The sequence below is a fragment of the Ursus maritimus genome, unplaced genomic scaffold, assembly GCF_017311325.1.
Source record: "Ursus maritimus isolate PB19 unplaced genomic scaffold, ASM1731132v1 scaffold_30, whole genome shotgun sequence".
NCBI lineage: Eukaryota > Metazoa > Chordata > Mammalia > Carnivora > Ursidae > Ursus > Ursus maritimus.
The window spans coordinates 21,673,097-21,692,283 of NW_024425564.1; the positions used below are offsets into that span (position 1 = coordinate 21,673,097).

The window sequence follows — 19,187 nt, forward strand, 5'->3', positions numbered from 1 at the left end:
CAGAAAACTAGAGCTAGATTTTGCTCATTTACATGTTTCAGCCACTGAGAAGCCTGAGCTAGCAAGTGAAGGTTTAAGTGGGTATTTCCTTTGTGCTAATGAACTAAACAATTTAAATTTCAGTTCTCCTTTGAGACAGGTTCCAAAGTAGTTACGGGGGTGGGGGGGGGATGGGGAGGGTCTTCTGTTCTGTTCTCCATCTTCCTTGTCCTCCTTAATGTTTGGTTCTGAAGGTTTTATATTGTGGTTTCCAAAACACAAACGAAAACCTAAAGGATCAACATAAATAAAATAAAATTTTATTTTTAATAAAAAAATTAATGTTTCTAGTAAGGAAAAGATAGTATGTCATTCCTTTAGCAGTACAAACAATCTTTTATCCAAAAGAATACATTGGGCTTTATTGTGTCATTTGTCTGAATACAGACTCAGTGGAATATCTGAATGATACCCTGCTCTGAACTCCAAGTTGAAAGTAAGTTTTTATTATACTTGAGGGAAACAATGGGTTCAGCTGCTTATTGCAAGGAGCAATTGCCAAGGGAGAGTTAAACTCAATTACTGTAACCATACTGAATAAAAAATACTGCCAAGAACAAAAATACGCCTGGGTAAAGACAGCCACTGAATAAAAAAAAATCGACATAAAGCGTATCAAATATTTATTTATCTGGGCAACAAAGGACTATGATACATTGACAGGCATGGAAACTACGCCAGCACAACTCAATACAATACAACTAGAACTGCTTCCAAAATGGCCAGTGAAAATACAGAATACCAGGTGGTCCCAAATGTTTGAAGTTCTTTGAACAAAAAGAGAGCAAGAGAGAGAGAGAAATGGGGGGGGGGGTGGAATCCCTTACCCTTGGTTTAAAGACAATACTCATTTATTGCTCAAATGATGCTTTCAAGGGAGGGCAGTGGAATAAAATAAACTTTTTTTCTCCCCACAATACATAGAAGGGTTATCAAACCACTTGAGTTCAAAAATCTCTCCAGGGTCCAATATCACTTTTTTCTTTCAGTTCAATGAAAAGCTAAATGTAATACTAATTATATATAAAATTTCATTTTCCTTTTTTTTTTTTATTCGTTCAGCTGTTCCATTGTCATCTTTAACATGCTACAACAGGGCTAAATTCATGAATCCCAGAGGGGAAAAAAAAATTCCCCAAACCTTGAATTTCTAAATAAGTACCATGAACCACATGAAGAACTAATAGGGAAGATTCAAAACCCACTAAACAAGAGGTAAACGAGATCACCAGATAAATAAAAAAAAAAGAGGCTTAAAACAGACTCACCATATTTACAATTCCCATTAAATTACACATAAATAAATATATACAGAGACGTGAACACTGATTCCCTTATATAACTGTGAATCGTGTTGCCAGAAAAAGTTCAAGTTGGTCGCTTTACCTTGAAGAGGAAAAACTTCTACAACTGAAGACATGACATGGAACTTCCTGTATTTGCGTTCAAGTTTATTCACAATACTGATAAAAATGTCATTTTCCTTTTTGCCTTTTTTTTAAGTATGGCTACCATCTGAACTGACGTATGTAAGGGAAGGTGGTGATCCAGTCCCATGAAGCTCATATAATTTTTTTTTTAATTTTTATGTTATTTTTTATTTTTATTTATTTTTTTTTTAGAAAAAAACGTTTTTAACTTTTTTGTGGTGGTGGTCGTTGTTGAGTTGTCGGTTTTTTGTTTTTTTGTTTTTGTTTTTGTTTTGTTTTGTTTTTTTAAAAAAAAAATGGTTCACAAACTTGGACAGAACTTTTCTTTGCTGGCTTCACGGCCTGTTCTGTTCTCTTAGGCTCCACAGGAGGGCAAAGGGGAGTTGGTGCCCACGGCGGACGTCGAGGCAGGCGGCTGGGTCAGCACGGGCTGTCCCGCTGGCGGTAGAGCGTCCCCCAGACGCTGGGGGACCGAAGGTGGCGGCGGCGGCGGCGGCAGCAGCGGCAGCAGTAGCAGCAGTGGGGGTGTGCTGGTCCCGGAGCTGTCACCTGCCCGCGGTGGGGGGTGGGCCGGAGACGGGGTGGGTGGGCTCGCCGGGCGGGCGGGGCGGGCGAGGCGGGCGAGGCGGGCGAGGCAGGGCGGGAGGACAGCCTCACTTTCTGTGTTTCTCCTCTTTGTCACTGCTTTTGGCGCTGTTGTCCGTGTGGCTGTTGGGGTTGTTGCTGAGGTACATTTTGTCCATGGCCTTGAGGGCCTCGGTGAGATAGTTCTGCAGGGCCGTGACCGCGGCGCACACCGCTGGGCTGCCGAAGCCGTGGGAGATGAGGTTGAAGTGGGTCAAGCAGCTCTGGATGCCGGGCTCCAGGATGGGGTTGGGCCTCGAGTTCCCCAGGGGAGATCGGTCCTGAGCCAGCAGGTCAGTGAACTCTTTGCATATCTGTCTGCAGCACAAGTGAAGCAGAGAGAGAGAGGGGGTGGGGTGGGGAGGGAGGGAGAGAGAGAGAGAGAGAGTTGAGGCTCCCCTGTGGGCAGCGCCAGCAGCAAAGAGAAAACCTTCTCCCTGCTTTAACCTCCACCGGAATCCAGGGAACCCTGACCTGACCCAAGGCGCCAGACACACACCTGGGGGGTGGCCACAGGTTGGAAGACCCAGTCACCCCTCTGTGTCCACTGAAACATGGCCCTTCCTACCTTCACAAAGGTCTCTCTCCCTTTCACCCCTCAGCTACCCCTGACTGCTGGCCCCCTCCTTTCTCACTCACACCAAACACCCCTGACACAGAAAAACATTGCAGACGTTTAGAAGAGAAATGGAGGAGGAGGAGAGGGATGACAAGTCAGAAACACAAGCATCTCCCCAACAGCCAATAGCACGCAGCCATGAGCTGTCCTGTTGAAAATATGAGAGACCCGCTTCCTGCTCTGTTCTAGAGAGACCTCAGTTGGCAGGATGGAATCTCCTCTCATTCACCTTCAGATCCGGCTGGATGCACAGAGAAAGGCAAACTTTTCCTGGGATTATTTTGCCTTTAAGAAAAGGCACAAAAAACCTGTTAAATGGGGACAATTCAGACTAATATCAAGAGAGAGCTCAGAGAGACAGACAGACAGCACGCTGGAGGGGGCAGGGGTGGGGGAAGAGAATCTCAAGCAGGCTCCATGCCCCAGCCTGAGGTAGGGCTCAATCTCAAGACCCTGAAATCGTGACCTGAGCTGAAATCCAGAGTGGGACGCTTAACCAACTGAGCCACCAGGCACCCCTCATACTGATTTTTGGTAAGAAGGAGACGCTTCAATTTCAATTTCCCATTTCAACACACCGGTAAAAAATCGCCAGGTAAATTGTGAATATGGGTGTGCTTAGGAAGCTAAGGGAAGAGGAAAAGTTGAAATCTCAGAAAGGGTCTTGAAAAGTCAGGCATACAGACAGAGGCGGCCTATGAATCTGGGAAGCAAGGACTAGCTGGGGCCTTCCTGGGGCAGCAGCAGCCTGGAGGGGGTGGGGTGTTGGTATGAGGCCGGTAGGGAGGAGGGAGAATGGGGGAGCATTGGCAGGCTGCCTTCTCCAAGGCCAGCTGATGTCCCCAGGCCAGAAACTGTCCTGCCTGAGGCCTCAGCCTCTGCCCTCTGGTTCCAAGCCCTCCTGTGACATCAACTTTGATAATTAAGGGCTTCCAAACAAGCCTTTTAATTTCCAGAAAACATATCAAAACAGTCATTTTCTTTTCACACACCACCTGGAGAAGCCTATTCAGCCCAAGCACTGATGGGAATATAACTTGGGCCATTTTGAAACCTATTTGACATCTCGCCTGTAGGCTAAAACTTGTGGGCTGTGTGTGTGTGTGGGTGTGTGTGTGTGTGTGTGTGAGAAAGAGAGAGAGAGCCTTTCCAGGAGGGAGGTGAAAGTAAGGCAAGAAACGGGATAAGGGATTAAGGTTGAAACTAGGACAACTCCTGGCTTGCACATTTTGCAGGCCACTGTTTAATCCTTGCCCTTGGAGAACATATTGATAGGAGACAAAAACTGATACAGGAAAGCCTGTTACCCATTTACAGACTCGATCCTGGTCTTTCTAAAACAACTTAGTCACCAATCCACACTCAGCTTCCATCAAATCCCTATGATACTCCACCCCCATACACACCAATTTTTTTTCTAACTGAGAAAAGAGGATAAAGAATAGAAACACACCAAGAACCCCACCTATACTTCCCCTTCAAGGCAGAGTATGGATTCCAAGACTGTGTTGTTAACTTCAATTATTTACGACAACAAGGCTGATTAACACGAGACGAAGAGAGGAGAAAAGTGCGACCAGAAACAATTTTCATTTTTGTTTCTCTTGACAATAAGACGTGGAGACCCCGGAGAGGTAAGGTAAACGCCTTACTTTGTAGCCAGCAGCATGTTTTTTCTTGTCACTTGCTCATTGGGATCGGAATGTTGTCGGTTGAGAAATTCAGCTACTGCTTTGGCAGGAAATTCGGTTTCGCACACGTACCCGAAGTCCCTGGCTAGGTGGACCGCTTCTCCTGGCAGGAGGTGAGAGGGGAGGGGAGCACAAGAGAATGAAAAGAGTTGAGGTCAGATTTGCCTCCCAACACTCTTATTTTCTTAATCAAGATGTTGAAGAAAACACAAACTACTTGTTTTCTTGTTTCAGGCATTTTATTTCCTCTGTGGGACCTGGAAGATGAATTTATCAGGAAAAATGGCCACTTGTCCTAGAAGCCCAAGAGGATTTGAAAATGTAAATCCCATCCCCCACCCTGATGACATTTTCCCAACTTCTCTTTTAAAATGTTCCTTGTATTCCAACCTCACACCTATCAACACATTCATAAATGATATTCATAATTACTCGTTGAGCTTTTCTGCAAGGGGAACAACTAAAGGTTTACATTTTAACTTGATCGCATATAATTATCTGTTCATCCAAACCGATTAACCAAGAGGATTTGAGGGTCACTCCACCGAGTCTGTCTGTGTTGTTGATTTTCGAATCTTTGGTTTTAATTTCCTGAACCAGTTGGTTTTTACTGCAGGGCTTCCTGCCATTAGCTCCAGCTCCGGAAGAACGCATGCGCCAATTAGAGCATCAAAGCCCTCTCTGCAGAGCTTGTTTCCATAAAATGGAGCGGATCACAAACAATAACAGTTCTCCAGAAACTGCCTCCCTGCTACAGGACTCAACCCCCAAGCTCATGCACACTCTCACACTACACCCAAAGCCACTACGACCATTTCCTTTGCGCGTAATTCTTCTGGGGTATGGACAGTGGGTTCTGCATGTACTCATGTTATTTTTAAGGCAAAGCTACTGCAGTTGAGTTCCTGGCCCTGAAGAACTGCTTACTGTTTAACAATTACATTATCATCTTTAACGCCACTCGCAAATGCCTCCTAGGATTCCTCCTCCAGTTTGTGGTTTTAAATTTTATTTTAGTTCTTTATAAAGCTGGAACTCAAATTCCATTGTGATGTATCTCCTCAAATGGAAGATGTAAAGAGGACAAAATGCCTTCTTTAAATATAAATGGTAGTTTTGGTATCTACCTGTCACTTAAGTGTCTTTTTTCCTATTGGCATGAGACATTTCCAACACAACACAAAGGAAAATTCAAGACAGCTTATACATTTATTCCAACACATCTAAATTTAAGGCCATTTAGTATCAGAAAAACTTAACAGGAATCCAGAGGAAGCAGGAATGTGAGTGGATTCTGATGACAGTGTATCCAGAGCATGGAGTGAGAACAGGGGTAGCTTTTGTTTTGAAGGGCTTGGAAGCTTTGTGTGTGTGTGTGTGTGTCTATGTGTGTGTGTGTCTGTGTGTCTGTGTGTGTTAAAAACTGCCATGAGAAACTTTTTGCAATGCTTATATTTCTTTTTTCCTTCCTAGCCCAACAACTCAAAATCTAAAATTGCTCACTTCTCTTCCCCTCCACTAGAGAAGCACAATTAAATAAGAGATAAGGGAGCATATGTTTGGAAAACAAAAACCTAAAAGGGCATATAACCCTGAGCTTTCAGGACGGTCTTAAATCAGGATGCAGGTCAAAGATTCCCAAATTAATTCAGGAAGTAATGGTCACGCATTTCTCAAACGCAGATGTCAGAATAGCTTAAGTGATTTACTGCTGAGCTCTGTGAAGGAGACAGGAACTTGGAGAATATGCAGTTCTTAAATTTTCACTTTGTTTAGGTCTGAATTGGGCTCAGGGAGGTGGAATTTTGTGGCAAAGTGGAAGAAGAAAGGAGGACAGGAATAAGTGCAAATAGTTTTTTGACATGCCAGGATTCTGTTCCCTTCCAGCTATATTCTCCAGAAAAAAAAGGAAACTGCCCAATTGACACAAAATACAACCAAACATCTGGCCACTGAGTATTATCCATTTTCCCAGAAGACAGTTCCCTTCTTGTTAGCAAGTGGACTCGCTTACCCTCCACTAGTGACGTGAGCAGGGTGACATTGGCAGCTTTACGTCTCCCTGCTGGCAGATTTAATCCTATTTTGTCCAGTTTTTCTCTTAAAGATCTTCCTCCATTTTTAGACTTCGCCCTGTTCACAAATATATGCAAGAAAGGGATTTAGAAAACATTGGGTTGCTCTGAGTCACATTATATTCACTTTGACAACTTCCTAACATGTGCTTTTTAAAATTAAGAATCATGGCCCCGAGATACTTAAGGGAGGGAAGCCTAGGAAGGAATGGTACGGAAAGATCATAGGAGACAAATGCTAAACTGTAAAGCACCCCCTGTGTTCAGTTATTCTTGCAGCCATGGTGGCAGGTTGGAAGGTTTTGATTTCCCAGCTCTCTAAAGAAGAACCACAAACAAACAAACACAGTTCTCATCTCTAGGGTTTGAGGTACTTTTGAGTTCAACTGATTACTGTATATTTTCCCTGTTGTTACAATCACACAAATCCCAATGGGGTCTTTAAATTGTCTTTGCAAGAACCACTGTTAGGTTGTTCAGAGTAACCGAAGTTATCATCACTCTCACGTTTCTTGCTCTGGCTTTAGCCCCAATGGGAAATTCATTTTACCAACTGTTTACATGCCATGTCACTGGCCTAACTGGAAATGTCAAAAGTGGATATCAGCCTTTAAAAATTTCACTGATTTCGGAGACAATGGAGGTGGTTCTAAATAGATGTCTAAATAGACTCCCATAATCAGAAAGTGGTTAAGATAAATTGTTTAAATAAAACAGCAAATTAATTAATTTCAGATTTTATTCCCTACTCAAGTGCTCTTTAATTGTGTGGATTAGATTATACTCCCCTAGGTAAACAGTCTCCAATATTGGGGATGGGGGAAGGGGAGGAAAAAGCAGAGGGCGGATTCAGATCTGTCAGAGATTACAAAGGGAAGCAAAATAACTGTGAGTGGGGAAGAGAAGATTACAAAAGCTGATGTTTAAAACCTTCCAAAAATGGTTTTATAGGCTTTGTGTGGGATATGCCCATCGGAGCGGGACTATGGGTCCATAGATCCATAAATGAATAAACGTCAAACAGTGAAGTTCTTGGTCTACTGTCTTATTAAAACAAAAAAAGAAGAAAAAGAAAAAGAAGATGAAGAAGAAGAAATGAAAAGATCTGGGAAAGTTCAACCCAACACCCACCACTCACAAAGTTGGGTGGAACCCTAGGAGACCAAAGCCCAAGGGAGGGAGAAACCTGCCTAGAGGGAAGGTGCTTCACCTAGCAGACCCTTATCAAACCTTATCTACGAAATGAAACATTCCGACCTCACAGCGCTGAGACGTGTATCCCTGGCCACGTATGTAACATGCACTCGTGGGTAAAGACTGCACTTAATGCACGTCAACGTGTCTTGCGTGCTGCCTGGAGCACGTAGCGGCAGCAGCACCTAGGAACCACTAATGCGAGCGCCTTAGGTACAGAAGAGTAGCCGTCTGGCCAAAGGTGACGGTGACGGGAAGGTGGGGGAGGGCGACGGACTCAAGAGAAAGCCAATGTCTTCTACTTAAAACCCTATTCAAGGGACCGTGGGTTACCGTCGGAGACCCTACACGGAGGTAAGGCAAAGTAAGGCGCCTGACAAGTTTTCCAGGGCTTGCAAGGTGTGCGCGAGTAGGGAAAGGCGGCTGCACGGCGCCCCGCCGCTGCAGCAGCCGGGACTGAACCCGCGATGCAGAGAGCTGCGCGTGCGCGCGGGGAGTTGGGTTGGGGGCGGAGGGCCCGGGGTGCGCGCTGCGGCGGCGGACCCGGGCGCGCGCCAGAAGCCCGAGCGCGCGGGAAGGCTGCCGAGAGCGCAGGCGCGCGCCGCCTCATCACGCCCCCAGCTCCCACCCACCTGGTTTTACGCCCTACTCCCCGCCCCTTTCTTTTCCCGCGAAGGGAGGGCCGTGGCGCGAGGCCCGTTTGCGTCGCCGCCCACGCGCAGGCGCAATGTGTCCCCAGGCCGCGGGGCGGGGCGGGCAGGGCGGCGCCGGGCCTCACCTCCGCAGCACTCCGCCCAGCAACGAAGCGTTGAGACACTCCGGCGGTGAGAGGCGCCGCTGTACTTCCGCCACCGTGACCTTGTACTTCGAGGTGGAGCTGAGGAGCGAGAGACGACCCGGAACTGAACAGAAGACTTCGTTGGGGTTCACTACGCCGCCGAAGAGGTTGTCCTTGTTTATGGGGATGGCGGAGACGGCGTTGCTGTTGGACTTGGACAGGGACACGGGGCCTGCGGAGACAGACGGGGAAGCTGCGTGTGGGCGTTGGGGGTCCCTCCCAAGTCCTGCCCGACCCCGGCCCTCGCCCCGGCTTGCGCCGCAACCCCCACTTTCCTTGCAGCCCTGAAAAATCCTGTGGCTTCTTTCCCCCACCTTCTGTCCTATTCCCTGCTGTATTCTTGTCCTGGAGATCGAGCTTCAGCCCTCGGCGCACCTCGCCCAGCGGCCGGGAGGCGCCCCCACTTTGCCCCACCAGCCAGGCCTATGCTTCTGCCTGGACCCTTCCCTGTTAGCAGTCAGGGTGCTGTCTAGAGATGGTGGTGAAATTGTGACCCTCTGGGCTCTCATCCGAGGAGAGGTCCTGGAGTACGGGGGTTTAGGGTGTAGGGGAGGGGATTACATTTGCACACCGAGAGCAAGCTATGTGTACTTTGGAGTTTTTGTGGGGTGGGGGATTTAGTGTTGAGGAGAAATTGCCCTCAAGACCTTTAATAAAGATCAGCAGAGAGTTCAGATGGCTGAAGCGGCCTGCAAGTGAACATTTCAGTTAAGGCACCAAGCTCGGAGGTGGTGGATTCTCTTGTCACACACCACACGTGCCCCATCCGTTTGATAAATAGGCCCTTTCCTACGTTTAGTTTCGAAAAGGACCCGAGTTTTGGAAATCCATTCCACAGCACCATTTTGAACTGGGAGAGAAAAAGGATAAACAGGCCTACCACAGACACTAGCAATATGCCCTTTTGTTGAGCCAACAGTTAATACCCTTGTCTGCTGAAGTGTCTTCATTGGCAAGGGGAGAGGATATATTCTTATTAGTTAAAAATCATAAGCTCTTCATTGTCGGCCCCACCATAATTGGAAAAAAATTCAAAGCCAGGAAAAAGTGTAGTACCATGTTACATTTCTCTACACCAATATAATTCAGATGCATTCACAACCATTTAAGTACTGGATGCATTTGTGTTTTAAAATTCCACAAGGAGACATATATAATAATATGCATACATTCTCCTCAGTACTCCTCCCTCCTTAATGGGGATATTCTAGACGTATGGGGAGGTGGGGGGCTCTAGGTTTTGGATAGATCACTTGTGACATTAATAGCTCTGGGGAGGCTAATAGAGACAATAGGAGTTAAACGAACTCTTGAGAGATTACTAATAAAAGAGCCAATTATCATGTCGACTTGGAAAGAGCATCTCTTAAGATTTATCCCTTGCACATCTAATTTGATGTGACAAAGACTTCACAGATGCAAAAATGAAACTTTAAACTAGCTAACAATATACTGATTGGGGTTAGAAATGAGAACAGTTTTATATAGCCTCGTCCTCTGGTGGTGCCTAGAATCCTGTAACATTGCTACCATAACAACAACAAAAAAAGCTGCTGTGAATAGCATTTAATCCAGTAAACTTTATTTCTACTCACTAAACACAATACAAATTACAAATCCATCCAAATCACTTGACACTTTTAAAAAACAATTTCTCCTCTGAACAATTATGCTAATAATCCTGACATCTTCAAGATGCTAATTTTAACCAAAAGCCAAATTTTTGTTAACCTAATTCACAAAGTTTAAAAACCCTTAAACAGCTAATGAGAAATTAAATTGAAGAACATGAAAGTTTTTTTCTTCCTCTGCTAAGGAGTGTTACAAAAGACACAATTGCTCTGGTATTAATGTTGAATTATTTGCACTATTTTAGCATTACACACTTCTTAATACTCATGGCCACTCACACAACGGATTAACTAAACTATTAAACCATTTCAAAATTGAAATGCTACTTCCAAATCAGTTCAACTATTACACATTTCATGTGTTTGTCTAGCTATCATTAAACTAAATTAAATGGTCAAATCATGAACAAAGCTAGCCTGTTGCCATTACTAACATACTGAAAGCCGATCATTTAAGCATTGCTGTTCTATGCTATCTATTTGCTAATTCTGAGCCTTTAGGAAATCCTATTTGAAAAAAATAAATACAGCTCTGTGAGTTCTTTTAAATAGCACTCTGCCTGTAAGGACATGCCTGGAATGTAGAAGGAAATGGCTTACCTTTCTTAATTACAGTTTGATCTGGGATGTTAATACCAGGGTCTTCTACATGCTGCAACAAAAGGATACACATGGATGTAAGTGTATAATCAAAACAAAAGGAAATGAATATTCTGTGCAAGATGGGGGGAAGGGGAGGTGTAGAATCAAAATTTCCCCCTCCCGTATAGTGACATTTATATATAAACATCTCATCTTGGCTTATTGGAATTTGAGGCTTTGGAACTCAAGAGGTTTCACTGCACACCCACGGCCAATTTCTCCTCCCCCAGCAAATAATCCGTGTTTGAAGGAGGTGGGGGTGGGGAATAAAACTTTCTTTGGAAATTAAACCAAGTTTTGGAGCACCTAATCTTTCTCACAAAGTCAGTTCAACCTTTAAAAATGCACCTAGCATTAGTTTGGCGCCTCAGCGGCTTCGGACTTTAGCGGTTCCAGTGTTCAGGCAGCAAAAGCCAGGGAAACACAATAGAAATGACAGAGGCGGGAGTAACAGGGGAGTATTGTAAACATTTTAGGTAATATGATAAAAGGCAAAGGCATATACACACCTTCACTTATGGAAAACTAAAAATAATTTTTAAAGATTAATGCCTAAACTGGGTATCAGAAAGGAATATGAAAACGATTAAAGAAACAAAAACAAAAAGCTCTGAGGGTTTTTTTTTTTTTTTCTGTTGTCCAGCAGCGGGTTTGTTGGTGGTGGGTTTTTTTTTTTTTTTCCTTCTCTCTCTCTCTCTCTCTCTCTTTTTTTTTTTTTTACAGATGGATGGGTATACGTGCGTGCTGGAGTCAAAACGTGATTAGAAAGTAAAATGAAATCATGTTTTCTAATGCAGAAACTGACAGGCAATATAATGTCTGGCTGTGTTTACAAATTAGCACCAGGGCTGCTGAGATAGAAGATTTCGCAATCGTTACCAAACACAGGCATTACCATTTAAAAAACTATTACTTCCTTCTCTAGTCTTTGTCCAACAATAATACTGATTCAAACATTTTCCATTCTGTCTTGGATTTATGCTCCTGTTAATTGTGCCTGATCGCAATGATTCCGGGTGGATGGTACTAAGTTGCTTTATTACAGGTTTTATTATACTCAATGCTCTCATTTGTAACTTGCCTAAAGTGCTTCTGGATTTAAGTATAATTAAATTGAGAAATGTTCAGAAATGACTACTGCTGCAGTTCTTGTGTTTTAACTATATGGGGAAATATGATCCCTTTATGCATGCACCCTAAACCCATAAAGTAAATGTAGTGTGGCATAATACTTTTATTTGTGTTATTTCTAGACCTTGTCCATGCAGGGAAGACTGTTAAGTTTAAAACCCCACTGAGATATTAATGATTAAATAATTTTCACCATCAATTTGATTTTCTTAAATATTTAGCACTCATTCTTATTAAAGGTTAACTGTTGCAGCAATGGGAAAATTGAAAACAACCCTTTTCCTGACCCAAATTCCTTTGAAAGAATTTTTTTCTTAATAGGTGGGGGAGGGTGGGGAAGAGCAGCAACTGGGTTTCCCTGTGTTTATTTGATCTTTTGGTTAATTTCTCCTACTGACTAATTTCACCACAAAAAGTAACTATACAGGTGTTAAGAATTCACACCAGCCACTTTGGAATTTTTGCAAAGTAGACCAATTCTAAGTCATAGTAATTTCAAAAGGCTGCAGTGCATTTTGCAATTCAAATATGTCCAAAGAGCGGGCTAGAAAAAGGATTCAGAGACTCTTTGGGAAGGGGAACTAAAATGATCACAACTTCCAGGTTTGTTTTTTAATTGCTTTTTCTCAACTACTGCTCCTCTTATTTTACTTCCCAAGAAATTCACTGTTTAGTATTAGTTTCCAAAATCATTTATGAACACAGACATACACACAGTGCTTACTAAATCCCACAATGGATCAAATGCCTACTTTCCTGCTTTCCATGCAAGGCTGCTAAACATAACCAACAAATTTCAGTGATTAACTGGGCCAAATGAGAGCTGTAATAAATTTTGTATTTTCCTATGTAACTTAAATAATGTTTTAAATTCACCAAGCAAGCAGGTAAGTTCATCTGACCATTTTCTTTGCAATCTAATGCAGTAATCATTAAACTGTCAACGGACATATTGCTGCAATATTTGATGCACTAATTTGAAATAGCATTTTAGTAAAAATCACATCCAGATACATTTCCTCTCCAAAGAAAAGCAGCATTAACAGAGCATTTACAGCTTTAATAAAATTATTGGCTCATTCTAATTCCATTTCAGGAAGGTTGAGGGGAAACCATAAATATGTAGAATTGAAACAGAGATGCTGGTTTAAATTTAATTTCAGAGAGTATTCTCAAATTATCAATAGCCTGGTTTACACTGTAAATAGTAAATGTGCTAATACCATGCTTATTCAGAAACCGTTTTAAACTGCATTTATTGATAACTGGATTAGAACTCAAATAATGTATTGCCCAATAGTCTCAAAACATTTAATTTAATATGGGGTGTAGCAGGTTCTGATAGGAGTTGGGAACCCAGCTAATGATTTATGAGGTCAGCACTTAGCACCCCTAGGAGGAGAAGGAGGCTTCATTTTAATGTCCCTCTGCTCTGATTTGCTACTTACTATTCTTTAATCAGAGTAGGCTCCTCACGTAACTTTTAGGTATCATTAGTGCTTATGAAATCCAGCAAAAATTATTTTCTTAGTATGTCATTCACACTTTATTTTAAACTGCTAGGGTATTTAATGAGCTCTTTGGTTGAATTTAACATCTTTTTTCGGGACAGGGAGAAATCCCCCACGCCAGACTCAGCGGTGGAATTAGATCCTCTCCCAATCGAAACAGTTTACTGTCGTGGAGAGGGGCAGATATTGTTAATAGTGACATTCGTCTGATTTATATCTGTGTCGGTGGAAATGGTAATGTAGGCATTGTTTGAAGGAGCTCTAGGAACCATTGTTCTAAGGCTGTAACTCTCAACTACTTTTTTTTTTTTTTAATTCGGTCGTCTATGTGGGTTCTCAAAGTGTCCGCCCAAAAAATAAAATGAAATTTTGAAAAAGTAAATGCATTGAGAGAAAACGCGGGCCCACAGGCTGTGTGTCCCGATTATCTTCTCTGGGGGTGGGTGAGCATGGGCTGCATTCTCCCTCGCGCCGCTCGCGCGGCCTCTTACCGGGACGTCCTCGATGGCGTGAGGTAAGGAGTGGATCGGGAGGTCTCCGAGTCCTGAGCTAAGCCCGTGTGGGCCATGCAGGAGGTCTTCGTGCCGCCGGTAGTCCCTGCGAGGATCCAGGCCCGAAAGCTGGTGGGGCAGCCCCCGGTGCGTGTGCAGGAGCCCAGACTCCTGGCTCTGCCTTTGGCCGGGCCAGCCCGGGTGCTGCGGCTGCGGCTGGGCGTGCAGGGGGTTCAGGCTGTAGGGGTCGTTGACGTGGGAGTAAGGATCTTGCGACTGGGGGTAGATGGGCTGGTAGGGCGGGGGGAAGTAGGGGGGCTGGAAGTCGGCATTGGGGGTGTGGGACAGCGGCGGGGCGCTCGTGTAGGGAGATTGACCTACAGTGCCCAGCTGGGGCAACCGCGCCGTCCCGTTGCTGGTGCCGTCGTGGCGGTCCTAAGAGAGGGAGAGACAGAAGATGGGGGAAAGAAAAGAAATCAGGCGTCGGGTTACAGCTGTCCACTCTAAATCCACTCCGCAAGGCTGCGTGGGAAACCGCTCATTCCCGTCGGCAGGCCGCCGAGAGAAATGAGCTCTAAGTTGTTCATTTCGGAAAATACCCCAGAAGTGAAACGGGCTTTTCCAAAAACTTAGGGAATTAGATCGTGCAAATGTGGCGGGCATAAGAGGCTCTGTTTAGGCGTTTCTTTCAAAGGGGGGGGGGATAGAAAAGGGCCTCCCAGAATACAGCCCGTTAAACTGCAGCGTGAAACCTCCCTTAAGCAAAATTAAAATTCCTGCTAAATATTAAACAGCAGAAGCGGCCTTTTCTTTTTTTTCCTCCCAGATTTGAACCTGCTTGCCACTGCGTTATTGTTTACCCTGTTCCATTTATTTGGAGGAACAAAAAATCATACACGTTCAAAGATTATTACCATTTCATGACTATTTAAATAGAAACATTTCGTAGAAGGGCTGTAACGAAAGCACACCTTTAAATTACCAGCTTAAAGAAGGTTTTAACTGCAGGATGGGGTTCTGTCTTTTCCGCTTCCTCGGTTAGGAGCCTTTTTCTCGACAGGGCCGATTTATGATACGGATGGGGAGAGGGGGGACGTCAAGTCAAGGTTTAAAATAGAAAGATTCAGCCTTATTGGGTTTAAAAGAGAGAGGTGCACCCCAGGGCGGAGGCTCCCGCCCCCTGCACCCCAGCCCCAAAGGGCAGAAGAAACGCCTGACTTTATGTTCCTCTATTGCAATTCGCTTGCTAAACAAGCGAACAGAGTTGATTTCAGGGAGTGCGAACCCTCGGAGGTTCAAACCCGGGCCCCGAGGGTAGGGGACACACCGGGCCGCGGTTTTTCCTGCAGATGGATTAAGCATCAAACGCTGAGAACATCTCGGAAACAAGTGAAGACGCAAGGAAATAAGGATGAACGTGGCGAGGAACACGCCTGGGGAAGTAGCAGAGAGGTAGGTCTGCGCGGAGAGGTCGAGCGGGGGCGGAGGGTAATGCATTCGATTTAAGAATGAAAAAAGCGAGAGAAAAGAGAAAAGAGAGAAATGCAAATGGAAAAGGGGTGCCCTGAAGGAAACCTGGGCGTGAAACCCGAGGTTGAGGAGAGCTCCGCAGCACCAGGTTTCCAGAAGAGAATTCCTAAGGAAACAGGGAAGGGGGTGGGGATGGGACTCACCATAGCTGAAAAACTGTGAACTAACATCTGCGAAGAGTCTGGGGTAACGAGTCAGGGTGGAAAAAAACAAGCAAGCCTGGAGAGCCCGGCTGCCCCGCCGCCCGAGCGCGCCCCACACAAAAGGCGCCGAGAGCCCCGCGCCACCCAGGACTCCAGTCACAGCGCAGACGCTCCCCCGAGCGCTGGAGCCCCGCTCTGGTCCATCCGAACTTGAACCACCGATTCGAGCGGCGCCTTCAGCTGGTCGAACCCACGGTCTCTATCCTGCCGTGATCGGTTATGATTCAAAGTTCCTTAAAAAATGAAAAACCCCAAAAAAGGAAAAAGAAAAAAGTGTGTGTGTCTGTATGTATGTGCGTGTTCCTTAATCCGTGTCTCCCCTCTTTTCTTAGCGGCGGCTTCGCTTGAGCTTCTAATAACCGCGCTGGGCAGCGTTCCTGGAGCCTCCTAATAGCAGATATTCATGACTATTAATATTACACGAATACTTAATAAGGGAAGAATGCCTGGAAATCGAGCGTGAAGCGGAGAGGCAACTCACGCCGGAGCCGGCTCTCAATGCAGTCCATTGACGGGAGCCTCAGTGTAGCAAATCGGAGGTGGGGAGAGGGAGCGCGAGAGACAAAAAGCGGGCGAGAGAGGGAGCGGGCGAGCGCGCGGGGGGCCGCGGCGCGGCGTCTGGCGAATCACAGGGAAGGGGCAACATTTTAAAAGGTTGCAGGGCATGCAAAAGTGAAAGAGAAAGAGGGAGAGAGGGAAACCGAGGGAGAGCGCAGAGAGGGAGAATGTGTCTGCGTGCGTGTGTGAGAAAGAAAGTGTGGGTGAGAGAGAGGAGCCCAGAGTGGGGAGAGGGGAGGGAGGGAAGGAGGGTGAGCCCGGGAGGAGGAAGGGAGGGAAAGAGGGAGGGAGGGAGGGAGGGAAGGAGGGGGAGGGGGACGAGCCTGAGCGCACGGAGGGGGAGGCCGCGGGGGAGGGGGGGGGAGAGGAAGCGAGCGAGGACAATCAGACCTAAAAGGCTGGGGCAGACCTCGGGATACCGTGGGGGCCGCGCGTCGCGGGCAGGAGCTGCTGGGGACCGCGTCCGGGCATTCATCGGGCTTTCAGCGCGGGAGGTGCTCCCCGGCCCTCTCCGGCCGCGGGCTCCTCCGCTCCGCAGCCGGGCCTGGGACTCGGGATTCAGCTGCCCGCTGCTGCGCCGCTCCTCCATGGCCCGGCGCCCTGCCCGGGACCGGCCCGCCTGCCCGCTCCACCGGCCCTCGCCTCGGCCGCCGCTCAAGCTTCCCTTGGACAGCCCGGGCCGTTCGCTCTGCAGCAGCTGCCGCCCTGCCCTCAGCTCTCCCGGGCAGGGGCTCGGGGAGGGGGAGCCGGGACGCGGTCCGGGGCGCGCAGAGACGCTAGGCGGCCCAGCCCGGGCGCCGCTGGCACGGGCTCCGGGATCCCGGCGCAAACCTGTCCGACTGGCTGGGCCACTCCCGCCCGACGCCCCCCCCCCTCCGCCCCGGATGACAGGGCTCGCTCTCTCCCAGCGCGGCAAGGCTGCCGCTGCTGCCAGTCCGCCCGCTGGGTTGTCAGAACAAGCGGCACCTCGCCTCCTGCGTGTCCCTGCAGAGCCCCGACATAATTAGACAGCCCTGAGCCAGCTCGGAAGCCCGAAATCCCTGCTTCGGCGCTCGTCCACCGCAAAGTTGTTGAAACAACCCTCACTGTGTTTTCCCTCTCTCTGCCTTACTTACACACACATTCACACGCGCCCCCACAGGGTCCCTCAAGTTCTTCGCCTCCCACCTAAGTCTCATAAGCACCCCGCGCCGCGCAGAGGTTCGGACCCCGCCCGCCGAGGGCTTGGCGCCGGGAGCTGGGTTTCGGCCTCCGCAATGGTGAAATGCCCGAGCTTCGGGCCACAGCCCTGGCGGGGACAATTCACCCTCGGAGACTGAAGAGCTCACTGGGACCAGTTCGCAGAGCACCCCCCCGCCCCGTCCCCCGCCAATGGCCTGAAAACAAAGCGGCTGGTGTGCCCTGGGGTCTCTGCGTCCCGCACCGCGCACAGCAGGAGCCCCCAGAGAAGCGCCCGTCCCCGTGGGATGTCACCCGGTACCCCATGGGGTGAGGGGAGGGCGAAGAGGAAGAGCCCGGGAAAGGAGAAAGATTTAAAATAGTCGACGGAGAGGAGAGGGGGAAGGGAACCGGTGACACATCGTTCACACAAACCCGGGTTCTGATTTCAAGTGAAGACAAGACCCACGCTGCTGCGCCTGCACAGACCTCTGCTCCAGACATTTCCAGCTCCAAATGCCAAAGAGAAAGAAAAGAACAGAAAAGGGGGGGGGGTGGAAAACCAAAAGCCGGGACTACCACCTATTTAGGTAATCATCTGCCCCGGGCCCCCTCCCCCTCCTGTGACTCCTCCGCTTATTTCAGCAGGAGTTGTGAAGGAGTTCGGGGCCGCGGCAGCCAGGCCGGTTCCCAGCGCCTCCCGCGGGCGGGCCAGTAGTGCTGGGGCTTCCCCGGCTACCCGGAGAAGCCGAGCTCCGGAGACCCCGGGTTTTAAAGTAGGCTCCAACGAGGCGCGCTCCATCGGCGCCGCGGGCTCCGCGCACCCGTGGTCGTGTGCAGCCCCGCCAGGATTCCCACGGTCACGCAGCCGACTACGGGGCGGCTGCAGGGACGGTAGCTTGAGGACCCGGCGATTAGGCGGCTCCACGCGGTGCAGCCCTCCCACCTCCACCCCAGAGATGCTCTCAGAGTATCCCTCAGAGAGAGAAGCTGCTTAGAACTTCTTCAATAACATAGATACCTGGAGCGAGCCCCGCAGCAATTTGGGAGAGGGGTGTTTCCAGACTGAACCCGATAACTGGGAGGCGCAACACAGCTCAGATCAAGTGTGCGGGCTCCTCCAAACAGAAAAGAGCCTTCCTTTTTAGAAAGAGGGAGGGGGAAAATAGGAAGGAAGGAAAAAATGAATAAATAAAAGAAGGAATATTAAAGATCGGAGAGGAAGGAGGGAGATGGGTTTTCTCTTTCCTTTCTCTTCCTGGTGTCTCGGGCCCCCAGAATCTCGCTGGAGAGACACGCAGGGTGCACAGACGCGTGCCCAATTGCCAACAACTGCTTCAAAAACCCATGCTCGCCTCTTCGCTCCACTCTTAGCCAGACCCAAAACTGGCCAGAAAAAAAAGGGGGGAAAGTGGGACACGAGGTTCGAAGGAGGGAAATGAAAGAAGACAGCGTCCACATCCTTCCTCTCCAGTTTCTCCCCTGCGTTCTTCGGGCGAATTGGAGAGGCGGGCACTGCGATGGGGAAAGTTTGTCCCACCCGCATTTCGCAGCTGGCTGTGAGGAGAGGAGGAGGAGCGGGAAGGTAGAGCTCCGAGCCTGCGGCCGCAAGGACAACCAGCGCCGCGCTTACCTCGCAGTCCTCGTACTTGATATTATCCGTCAGTTTCCAAAGCATTTTCATGGATCGGAGTGAACGGATTTGCCCCCTTCTCCGCCTCGCACCCAAGTGGAGCTACTCTCTGGGTAAGCGCAAAGTGTCGGCTGCCGGCGGTGAGCGCAGGAGGAGGAGGAGGAGGGCGAGGAGGAGGAGGAGGAGGGC

The 19,187-nt window shown here is 47.7% G+C and overlaps 1 protein-coding gene across 1 annotated transcript; it reads right to left on the reverse strand.

Moving 5' to 3' along the window:
- Positions 1-2,095: 2,095 nt before the first annotated feature.
- On the reverse strand, positions 2,096-19,122 carry TFAP2A (transcription factor AP-2 alpha). Its single transcript, XM_040645214.1, has 7 exons — positions 18,999-19,122; positions 13,917-14,351; positions 10,742-10,793; positions 8,451-8,682; positions 6,418-6,536; positions 4,365-4,506; positions 2,096-2,411 (listed from the first exon to the last, which is right to left on the reverse strand). Exons 1-7 carry the CDS (start codon positions 19,047-19,049, stop codon positions 2,123-2,125), a joined length of 1,320 nt encoding a protein of 439 aa, XP_040501148.1. The 5' UTR covers positions 19,050-19,122; the 3' UTR covers positions 2,096-2,122.
- Between the last annotated feature and the right edge of the window lie 65 nt (positions 19,123-19,187).